The sequence below is a fragment of the Acipenser ruthenus genome, chromosome 32 (genome assembly GCF_902713425.1).
Source record: "Acipenser ruthenus chromosome 32, fAciRut3.2 maternal haplotype, whole genome shotgun sequence".
NCBI classification, from domain to species: domain Eukaryota; kingdom Metazoa; phylum Chordata; class Actinopteri; order Acipenseriformes; family Acipenseridae; genus Acipenser; species Acipenser ruthenus.
This window is the reverse complement of record NC_081220.1, coordinates 12,477,167-12,489,208: the sequence shown is the minus strand read 5'-3', so window position 1 is coordinate 12,489,208 and position 12,042 is coordinate 12,477,167. Positions and strand designations below refer to the sequence as shown.

At 42.9% G+C, this 12,042-nt stretch overlaps 2 protein-coding genes across 2 annotated transcripts; both read left to right on the top strand.

The window, feature by feature from the left end:
- Positions 1 to 5,018: 5,018 nt before the first annotated feature.
- Positions 5,019 to 9,409, top strand: LOC117395161 (protein S100-A11-like). The gene is made up of 3 exons (XM_033994019.3): positions 5,019 to 5,393; positions 7,735 to 7,866; positions 9,232 to 9,409. Exons 1-3 carry the CDS (start codon positions 5,382 to 5,384, stop codon positions 9,403 to 9,405), a joined length of 318 nt encoding a protein of 105 aa, XP_033849910.1. The 5' UTR covers positions 5,019 to 5,381; the 3' UTR covers positions 9,406 to 9,409.
- LOC131703210 (keratinocyte proline-rich protein-like) lies at positions 9,406 to 11,911 on the top strand (the record flags this gene model as incomplete). The annotated part of the gene is made up of 1 exon (XM_059006182.1): positions 9,406 to 11,911. A coding segment is annotated over one exon (1,638 nt), but the record flags the coding sequence as incomplete, so codon positions are not given.
- Between the last annotated feature and the right edge of the window lie 131 nt (positions 11,912 to 12,042).

Below are 12,042 nucleotides of genomic sequence, written 5' to 3'. Positions count from 1 at the left end.
TTGAGACTGCATTTAAGTAATTGTAGCCAACAAAATAATTCCATAGATGTTTTTCTAATATATAACACCATCTCTGTTTAATTATTCCAGCCTTGGTCTAAAATATATTTCCTTCTTAACAGTAAAAACATGCTTTTCAGTGTGTTCTTAATAAGCTTGTTTCTTCTCATTTATAAGTGTGTTTAACAAACTTGGCTTCTCTCTAGCTAAAAAAAATCCCTGTCTTCAGCAGTCCTTGACAACTTATAGATAAGGATTCGAGGGGCCCTACTCTCCAGCTGGAGTTACTTTAATTAATAAGAAACTCGACTGGAAGCATATTCCTAAATCCATTGCATGAAGTTATACTTTTGCTAAATTCAAGAGACTGCTCATAACAATACCTCTACTGATAAGAAGAGGCCTGCATCCAAGTTCTCATTCATTTTATAGATAACATAATGAGATCATGGACAAGACCAGGAGATTACAGTGGATTGAGGCCATTAACAGAGGACCGATTTTAATGCCATTAGTATTTTATTAATTAAAAGGTGGTTCCAGACCGTTTCATCTCATTCCCGACACTGACTCCTTCCGCTATTGATATAAAAAACATAGTTCATGTTTTTTCAAAATAAAATTCTAGATATTAGAAATAAAATCCTAAAGACTCCTATTATGGATGAACCTTGCTTAACCAGTTCATCTAGACCAGTCAAGGCTATGATGGAGTCTTTTTCAATGATTTCCTGAGGACCTGACAGAGCTAGTTCTGCATGTGAGACCCGTGACATGCTGTCTTGATTCCATCCCTTCTAAATTATTAATAGAAGTTCTCAATACACACATAAACTAAATTATAAATGAATCACTTGGCTCTGGCATAGTTCATTTAGCACTCAAGGCAGCGGTAATAACCATTACTTAAAAAACCAAACTTAGACCCTAAAGACCTCAATAAATTTAGGCTTATTTCCAATGTGCCATTTTTAGAAAAGGTTACTAAGTGGATTGTTGTAAACAAAGTACAATGTTTCTTATCTAAACTTGTGGTGTCTCGCTTACAGTTCAAAACACTGCCTCCAGAATTCCAGTCTGGATTTCGAGCTGCACATAGCACCGAGACAGCCCTTGTTAGAGTATTAAATGATCTGTTGATTTTAAATTCTCCTTGATCTAAGTTCTGCATCTGATACTGTTGACCACTCTGTTTTATTGAATCGTCTTGGAAGCTTGGTAGGTCTCTCAGGTGATGTCCTATCGTGGTTTAGGTCATATCTTTCCAATAGATTCCAGTATGTCTCCATTGGGGAGAATAAATATTATCGGAAGTTATCTGCGGTGTTCCTCAGGGTTCTATTTTAGGATCCTTGTTGTTTTTTTTATGTATGTTACCATTGGGCGACATTATTCGCAGACATGGAGTTAGCTTCCATTGCTACGTCTGTAAATCCAGGCAACCCCTCTAGGGGCGCTATTAGTTGCTGCCTTGCTGATATAAAATGCTGGATGTCTCAAAATGTTTACTGTTGAATTCAGACAAAACAGAGGTTATGCTTGTGGGCTGTCAGAACCACATATAAAATATTGACTTACATGAGTTAGGGGTGAGTAGTTTTTCATCAAATCTAAAACCGGAAATGAGGAATTTGGGGGTCACTTTTGATCCAAATGAATCAATTGAGTCTCCTTTTATTATTTGAGGAATATAGCCAAACCTAGACCCATTCCCCCTGTACCTGACTCTGAAAAGCTAATGCATGCCTGTGTTTCATCCCAAATAGATTATTGTAATGCTCTGCTTTCTGGTATTCCTAAACGTGTGGGGTCTCGCTTACAGCTAGTTCAAAACATTGCCGCCAGAATTCTAACGAAAACCCCCCAAAAAATGAGCATATTGCCCCTGTCTTAGCTTCTTTGCACTGGCTCCCTGTGCATTTCAGAATTAATTATAAGATGTTGCTTTTAACATAAAGCCCTAAATTGATTGGCACTATTTACAGGAGTTGTTGACCCCTTACAATCCAAGTCGTACTCTTAAGATCACAGGATGTGGGGCTGTTGGTTGTTCCGAGTGAATAAAGTGCGGGAGGGAGGGCCTTCTCTTGTAAAGCCCCAATATTGTGGAATGCTCTACTATCTTCAGTCAAAAAAGCAGGGAATCTTTCTATTTTTAAAACCGCATTGAAAACCCGCTTTCATAAAATGGCTTTTTTTCCATTATTGTATCCCTGATTATATATTGTCTTTTTAACTGTTTTATAGGAATTATCTTTATCTTTTTTGAATTTTGTATTTGATGTAGACCTCATCAACAGCAAGCTCCAGGAATGTCAAAATGTGGTATCAAACAACAATGCAACAAGCATAACAGCATCACTTTCCCAGTTCAGTGATGCCCTCAAGAATGTACAGGATGCATGGATGGCACAGATTCCTCATTTTTGGAAGAGCAACTTCCCAAACCTTTGCTTTCTCGGATGATTACAGCAAAATGGTTAAAATCCTAATGCGGTTCATTAGAGCAGAACGTGAAAGCATCTGGGACCTGCATCTTGCAGCGGTTATAGAGATGCGGCCACTATTTCTTGCTTTTGACCACACCAACTATGCCTGCTGGCTATCTGTGTACATCAGCAATATGAAGCTTCTGCCAGATTGTGCCCCTGAAGTTCATGAGCAGTTTGTGCAAGGAAATCATGCTGTGAAATAAATTCAGCCAAGTCTGGACAGACTTTATTATTTGTTTATTTAGCAGACGCCTTTATCCAATACGACTTACAGAGACTAGGGTGTGTGAACTATGCATCAGCTGCAGAGTCACTTACAATTACGTCTCACCTGAAAGCGGAGCACAAGGAGGTTAAGTGACTTGCTCAGGGTCACACAGTGAGTCAGTGGCTGAGGTGGGATTTGAACTGGGGACCTCCTGGTTACAAGCCCTTTTCTTTAACCACTCCTCCATGGCACTTGAACAAACAATACACTTTGATAGTAAAGTAAAAGGGGGTATAGTGGGTTTAACTATATCCAGGAGCTTTGGCTAGATGGTTCATCACTGCTCATGAGCGCTCAGCCATCACAGCTTCCATGAAGGTAATGTGTGATATGGTAGACAGACGTTTCACAAGAAAAACACAAGGAGGCTGCACCATGTCGCATGCAACGAGATGAAGGAGAGAAGATGGATGGTTAACACCATCACCAGCTCCATGACGAACCCATTTGATTTGAATGCTGACTTGATAAAACTCACCAACATTGCAACTGGCATTGTTGCATCCACAGAGGTTGCCACCAAACTTGTTACTGCAAATAATACAGGAATCAAAGCAATGACACAGTTTGTGGAAGACAGACTAAACTCAAATACCACTGGATTCTTTGAACCACTGCACAAGCTCAACATCAAGACATTTTCATCTCTAAGAAAGAAGATCAAATCAAATGTTAATAGTGATAAGACAGTGACTAGCAATGCAGACAGGGAGTTTAGCCATCTTGTAGTAGCTGCACAAAGAGATATTGATCTGAAGAAAGTTTTCACACATGAAGTTTTCACACATGAGCTTTCTACAGTTCCAGATTCTCTACTACACTCTGATGGTACCCTGAACGTAACTACAAAGAGTAAGCTATTGCCTGCATTTGAAAAAGAAACAATGCCAGCATCTAACATGTCCACCGCTTGGATAGTGGATGGCATGGCTGTTATATAAATGGTTGGGCAAGGAGGTGCAACTAGCTTTGGAGAACTTGCTGAGTTGGTCTTCAGAAAAGTATGCTAGCTTCTACAGAGCTTTAAGAGCTGCAAAAGAGTAGATATCGTCTTTGATCGATATGACGTAAAAGATTCAATTAAAGCTTTTGAGCGTGCATGAAGACAATCCTCACAAAGCAATGAAGTCAAAATCCATGGTCCCAAAACACCCATCCCAACTCAGTGGAGTAAGATCACTGGAAATCCCAAGAATAAAGAACATCTGGTAAAATTCCTGTCAGAATCATGGTGTGATATGGCAGAAACTTTACTTGGCCCAGATCAGAAAATGGTTATTGCAGATGGATTCAAGGATGGCCTCATTGCTCACATGGTCACTTCAGATGGAGTTGTAACCAAGAAGATCATTCTCATCGCTTCTACTTCGTGTTGCACATGCTTCACAAGAATACCCTCGTGTAGTGGCGTGGTCTCCAGACACTGACTTTGCAGTTCTCTGTGTACATTTTATTCACAAGTTGGAAGCAACTCAAGAGTTTCGTACTGGTGAGAAGGATAAAACCAGGTTTATACCAACCCACACCATAGCAGCTGAACTTGGCCAACAACTATGCAGAATGTTGCCTGGAACCAGGCCCTGGAGACTCAGCCTGACATCCCCTCCCCAATTGGAAATGGCTGGCATCAAGACAAGGATGGACACATTTCTCCAACACTAATGACACAGACACCTGAAGCACTCCTGGAACTCATTACATGTGGGTGTGAAAAAGCCACCTGTGACTGCATCTGCAGTTATTCCAGCCAGAGCATGGCATGCACACAGGCTTGCTTGTGCACTGGTGGTGAGGGCTGTTACAATCCTCATAAAGCTGCAAACACTCGAACGTTGCGTTATGCAATTCTATCCAAATTAAAATGCAGTTCGGGACCGCGCAGCTTCATGCAATTAAGTGAATTATGCATTTAGCTGATATGCATTTAACTGTATCATACAATCATAGAAAATGATGCACTAAAAAACGGCACCAGCTGCATGCTATGAAATAAGTGGAGTCGATATATACAGTATCTCTCTCTCTCTCTTTCTCGCTATATATATATATATATATATATATATATATATATATATTTCCTGCCCAACGCCACCTTTTTCACCAACTCGAGTATATAAACTCGAGTTCTGGGATCTAATTGGAGCGCACTCGTGTCGACTCGAGTTGGCTGCGCATGGAAACGAGGTATTGACACAGTCGGCAAGGTTTATACATGTGCCTGTACCTTTAAGAGCCCATTCCAAAATGAAAGCATTTCACCGACATTAAATAGTTCAGATGTCTTTGGGTTAGTCAAAATGGGCTTTTATTGTTCCAAAACTTAAGAAGTAGTGTTCTGTAGGCCTGCATTTATAATAAAACGCCAGAGAACAAGATGTTTTCCATTTCTGGTGTTTCAAAAGCTCACCTCGTTCTGCCACTTTAGACAGACAGCCAGATGTTTTAAACAAAAAAAAAAAAAAAAAAGCATTGTCGTTTTGCACAGTCGGGAGTGAGTGGGCGGGCAGTGGATTGGAAATAAGGAAAAGGGCCAGGAAAGGCATTCAGACAGCGAAAGACAAGTTCACAGTTTGATTTCACGACTACAGAAAGTACAAATCCTGCTGTAAACATTCCTCTCAATGGCGGAACGGGTAAGTTTGGAACAATCTGGATTTTGTTTTTTTTACTTCGGTGTCTTTAATTTAAGTATTACAGCGCTACAGCAATGCAAATACTGCCCAAGCGAAAGAGCTCGTTTGAAGTTTTGATAAGGTCTCGTATTTACCAATATAATTGTATTTTGGTCGACATGTTTAAGTTCAAAACTTTACCTTAATGTATGTTGAAAACACTTCACCTATACAAAGTCAGGCTTTCCACATATTTTACATTTTCACAACAGCTTGACGTATTTTCCAGTAGCCTCGTGAAGATGTGATAGCACTTTTCACAAAATACTGCAGTGCTGTATTATGAGAAACGGCGGTTATTACACGCAGTGTATTCAACACGGTAACTAGGTAATTCTGTGCAAGTTCAACCAGACTAGTACGTAGTACCGATTACACTCACGGCTTAGGATGGGACTTCGCTGCGGTGGCATAATGGGCGTCAGTGTGGACTTCACTGTGTTACTGTAAAAAAAAATAAAACGCAGTATTTAAATAACTGGTACAAAAAGCTGGTTAACAGCGAAAACAACAATGCTAGTATATGCGAATCCACCTAAAAATACTATTCTGTAAGCGTTACTGTAGGAAGTAAAATACACAGATGCCTATAGCATATTCTCAATATATACAATAAAGATCATGCAAACATGCACAATGTACAAGACAACATTTGTTTTTTAAGCAGATAATTATCCTGTTTTCATAATTATCTATAAATGTATTATATCAATATATTAAAAACTCTACTGTATATAGGGAATGGTATATAATGTAATAATTATATAATCATTTTATTGTCATTTTGACACTTCATGAAGCATTAGATATTTTGACCCCACCCAAAACATGAAACTCCTTTTGCTGCACACAGGACTTTAATGGTGTCAGTGGGTTCTTAATTAGGGTTGCCTCCTGTATCTTTTTTTCCCCTGGATCGTCTTGGTTTTGAGGACGGTGTCCCAGGAATTCAATATGCCTTCCTGGGACGCCAAGTGCCAGAACCATACATTGAACACAAGTTAGATGCATTATTATTATTATTATTATTATTATTATTATTATTATTATTATTATTATTATTATTTATTTCTTAGCAGACGTCCTTATCCACATTATTTTTACATACAATTACCCATTTATACAGTTGGGTTTTTACTGGAGCAATCTAGGTAAAGTACCTTGCTCAAGGGTACAGCAGCAGTGTCCCCCACCTGGGATTGAACCCTCCACCCTCCGGTCAGAGCCCTAACCACTACTCCACACTGCTGCCATCAGGATACAATATTACTGCAATAGATGCACGATATGAATTGGTTGTCAGTCCTGCAGTATTACTTTTATCAGTGTTTCCTTTTGGATGAATGAAGGCTTTCTAAAGAGAGTTTCAACTTTTAACCTCCCTTCTGTTCGGAGGTCCCATTGTTTTATACCTCAGAGGTGGTAACCCTAGTCCTAATGCCTGCTGCACCAGGAGTGAATCTACTGTAGCAGACAATGAATCTCTCTCCTATTGTGAATGAAAGAGCTTGAATGACTCAGTGAGTGAGCAGATTCTAGACCGCAATATCCTCTCTCTCTCTCTCTCTCTCTCTCTCTCTCTCTCTCTCTGTCCCCGATGCTAATTTAGATTTCAAGCACGGGGAATCAATCAGTTCTTTATTACACAGTGGTAACAGAAGAATGGACTGCTTTGAGTTGAGAGAGACAAGTCAAACTAAGGCTTTTTTGTGAAGTGATGAATGTGCTCCATTACATATAATACACTTCTAATATATTGGGATACAGCCCTCTGAAATGTCTTTATAATATATAGCAGACCCTGATATTGATGTGATACAGCCATCTGAAATGTCTTTATAATATATAACAGACCCTGATATTGATGTCATGCAGCCATCTAAAATTTCTTTATAATATCTTTTAAATAATAATTTTGTATGCCCAATTATTATCTGTATTCCTGGCTCACCGCTCGCATCCCTCACCCCATCGACTCGGGAAATGGCAGCTGGAACATGCATCCTCCGAAACATGCTCCTGCCAATCCGTCATTTTCACACTGCGGATAGCGTGGATTCGAACCTGCCATCTCCAGGCTATAGGGCACATCCTGCACTCCACGCGGAGCACCTTTACTGGATGCACCACTCAGGAGCTCCACAAACAGATTTTTTAACCTAGTACCATATATGATGTTTTTAGTGTTGCTATAACATCTCTCAGAACTGCGCATGTGAGACCTGTGTAACGTACAAAAGGTTTGATTTCTACAATGATTTCTACAATGATTGCTTTGCTTTCATCACGTTTCTTTTCCCAGAGATGCACAGAAGTGGAGAGTGCCATCGACACGCTGGTCACTGAGTTTCATAAAGCAGCCAACAACAGAGCCACTGTGAGCAGCGCTGGACTCACAAACCTGGTCTCCAGCCAGCTTCCCAACCGAGTCAAGGTGAGTGACACAGGGACATCGTACAAGACAGGAGCATAGGATTCAGACTTTATCATCTAAGATGCTGTATTCTGAAGCTGTGGAAGGTAATGGGGTAAACTGAGGCTACACAGTGAGGTGACACCATGACTGGTGACAGCTAAGACTGCGATCTGAAAAACTCCAGAACATTTTTTTTTTTTAAAGATGACTTCTAAAAAGCATTTACAAAAAAAACTAAAAACAGCTCAACAGCCTGTGTTACATAAGAACATAAGAAAGTTTACAAACGAGAGGAGGCCATTCAGCCCATCTTGCTTATTTGGTTGTTAGTAGCTTATTGATCCCAGAATCTCATCAAGCAGCTTCTTGAAGGATCCCAGGGTGTCAGCTTCAACAACATTACTAGGGAGTTGGTTCCAGACCCTCACAATTCTCTGTGTAAAAAAGTGCCTCCTATTTTCTGTTCTGAATGCCCCTTTATCTAATCTCCATTTGTGACCCCTGGTCCTTGTTTCTTTTTTTAGGTCGAAAAAGTCCCCAGGGTCGACATTGTCAATACCTTTTAGGATTTTGAATGCTTGAATCAGATCACCGCGTAGTCTTCTTTGTTCAAGACTGAATAGATTCAATTATTTTAGCCTGTCTGCATACGACATGCCTTTTAAACCCGGGATAATTCTGGTCGCTCTTCTTTACATTCTTTCTACAGCAGCAATATCCTTTTTGTAACTAGGTGACCAGAACTGAACACAGTATTCTAGATGAGGTCATACTAAAACATTGTAAAGTTTTAACATTACTTCCCTTGATTTAAATTCAATACTTTTCACAATATATCTGAGCATCTTGTTGGCCTTTTTTATAGCTTCCCCACATTGTCTAGATGAAGACATTTCTGAGTCAACATAAACTCCTAGATCAATTTCAGTGTCTCTCATATGGTATTTAATGGACATTTGTATTGACTGCGTGCAGTACCTTACATTTTTCTATATTAAATGTCTGTGGCAGGCAACTAGAACTGAAGAGCACCTCCTGAACTCAGAGCCCCTTTAGCATACTTACCAGAACAGAAACAATAAAATAAACTATATCTGAAAAATAGCAGTAAACACGTCCATTTATATTGGTCTCCTAGGTGTGGTTTTGAAAGAAACCGCTGCTTGACCCCAAAGACACAGCTGTTGAAATGACCTAGGAAGTGAACCAGAAACACATTTCCCTCAAAGGCAAGCACACTGAGAACTTGTTTTCCCTAGTGTAGGACCAGGTGGGTTAAACTGAACATACAATAACGTGCTTCTTTCAAAACTGTACATAGTGAATGGAAGTGCAAGGCTATAAAATCAGCTGCAACCACTTACATTTCCCTGTTCTGGACAGAACTCGGAGGACCCGGCGGTCATGGCTGCCCTGATGAAGCAGCTGAACATCAAGGACAGCGAAGGGATCACGTTCCAAGAGTTCTGGGGGCTGATCAGACAGCTGGCCACTACAGAGCACGAGCAGAGCTACAAGCAGAAGAAACCTGTGGAGTGCACCTGCAGGCTGGCCTGAACCTTCAGCACCTGCACCCTGCACCCTGCACCCTGTCCCCTATCCACACATCTGCACCCTGTACCAGATCCACACACCTGCACCCTGCACCCTGAGCCCTGTCACCTATCCACACACCTGCACCCTGCACCCTGCACCCTGCGCCCTGTCACCTATCCACACACCTGCACCCTGCACCCTGCACCCTGTCACCTAGCCACACACCTGCACCCTGTACTAGATACACACACCTGCACCCTGCAGCCTGCACCCTGTCACCTATCCACACACCTGCACCCTGCGCCTTGTCACCTATCCACACACCTGCACCCTGCACCCTGCGCCCTGTCACCTAGCCACACACCTTCATCCTGTACTAGATACACACACCTGCACCCTGCACCCTGTCCCCTATCCCAGATACACACACCTGCACCCTGCAGCCTGCGCCCTGTCACCTATCCACACACCTGCACCCTGTCCCAGATACACACACCTGCACCCTGCAGCCTGTCCCCTATCCCAGATACACACACCTACACCCTGCAGCCTGCGCCCTGTCACCTATCCACACACCTGCACCCTGCAGCCTGCGCCCTGTCCCCTATCCACACACCTGCACCCTGCAGCCTGCGCCCTGTCCCCTATCCACACATCTGCACCCTGCACCCTGTGCCCTGTCACCTATCCACACACCTGCACCCTGCAGCCTGCGCCCTGTCACCTATCCACACACCTGCACCCTGCAGCCTGCGCCCTGTCCCCTATCCACACATCTGCACCCTGCACCCTGCGCCCTGTTCCAGATGCACATACCTGCACCCTGTCCCAGATACACACCTGCACCCAGCAGCCTGCGCCCTGTCACCTATCCACACACCTGCACCCTGCAGCCTGTCACCTATCCGCACACCTGCACTCTGTCCCAGATACACACACCTGCACCCTGCAGCCTGCGCCCTGTCACCTATCCACACACATGCACCCTGTCCCAGATCCACACACCTGCACCCTGCACCCTGTCCCCTATCCCAGATACACACACCTGCACCCTGCAGCCTGCGCCCTGTCACCTATCCACACACCTGCACCCTGTCCCAGATACACACACCTGCACCCTGCAGCCTGTCCCCTATCCCAGATACACACACCTACACCCTGCAGCCTGCGCCCTGTCACCTATCCACACACCTGCACCCTGCAGCCTGCGCCCTGTCCCCTATCCACACACCTGCACCCTGCAGCCTGCGCCCTGTCCCCTATCCACACATCTGCACCCTGCACCCTGTGCCCTGTCACCTATCCACACACCTGCACCCTGCAGCCTGCGCCCTGTCCCCTATCCACACACCTGCACCCAGCAGCCTGCGCCCTGTCACCTATCCACACACATGCACCCTGTCCCAGATCCACACACCTGCACCCTGCACCCTGTCACCTATCCACACACCTGCACTCTGTCCCAGATACACACACCTGCACCCTGCAGCCTGCGACCTGTCCCCTATCCACACACATGCACCCTGTCCCAGATCCACACACCTGCACCCTGCAGACTGCGCCCTGCCCCCTATCCACACACCTGCACTCTGCACTCTGCGCCGTGTTCACACACCAGCAACAGTGCAGCCGTCTGCTTTGCTTGCTGTAGCCCAATGACAAACCTTTCCACTAGGAGTCTTTCTCAGTTATTAGTTTTAGTACTGCTTCAATGTAAGGGGGACATTTCCCTCCTGTGTAAATTGCGCCTATGCATATCACAGTAATATATTAATCCACATACCCCACATTTTGTATTCCTAAATCATCTGGGGGAATACATACAGTAAAAGCACAAGGTTTATATTTGAAGGGGGAAAGGGAATTTAAGGGGGAAGATCAGTAAAACTGAACCAGGTGTTGCACAGGCTCTCTGATGCAGTTTGGGGTGTATCCTGAACCACCACCCACAATTTGCTTTCATGCTTTAAGTAACTTTTGACTTTTTGTAATTACTTTTTAAAAGTTTGTTTTGCATATTACTACAGGTACTGCAATACAGTATGCTATTCTTTTTGACTGACTTATAACTAATAATCAAATCTTTCTGGTTTCAGAACAATGATTGCAGACCAGAGAATGTCTGCCTTAACAAATATGGGCCCTCATTGTTGAGAACGGGTTCCCCCATTACAATTCCAAGCAGAATGTTTAGAATGCATGCTCCAGTGTTGACTGGAAATGAAGGCGAGTGTAGTTTTAAAATCGCTTTCCTTATATTAGCTTCAGTGTTATCACTGCCCCCCTTATCATTGTGTAGTTGAACTTTTCACTTCTCATGCGTTTTTATCAAAAGCCTGTGAAGCACCATATACTGTCCTCCATGGCCAGGGGTGCAGGGAAAGCTTGATTGAAGCTAATTAAGCACTGGACAGGGTTTTTTATTTTTATTTGATAAAACAAATATAATAAGAAACATGATTTATTAAGTTGTTGGAAACCTGTGGAAACTTAACCTACAATAAAATACACTGTGTTTTGTTTATAACTGAGTCTTTATTTCTTCATTCTTCTTGCAATCAGTGCTGTGCTCTTTATGATCAGATGCAATCACTCTAGTGCTGTGCTCTTTCTGATCAGATGCAATCACTCTAGTGTTGTGCTCTTTCTGATCAGATG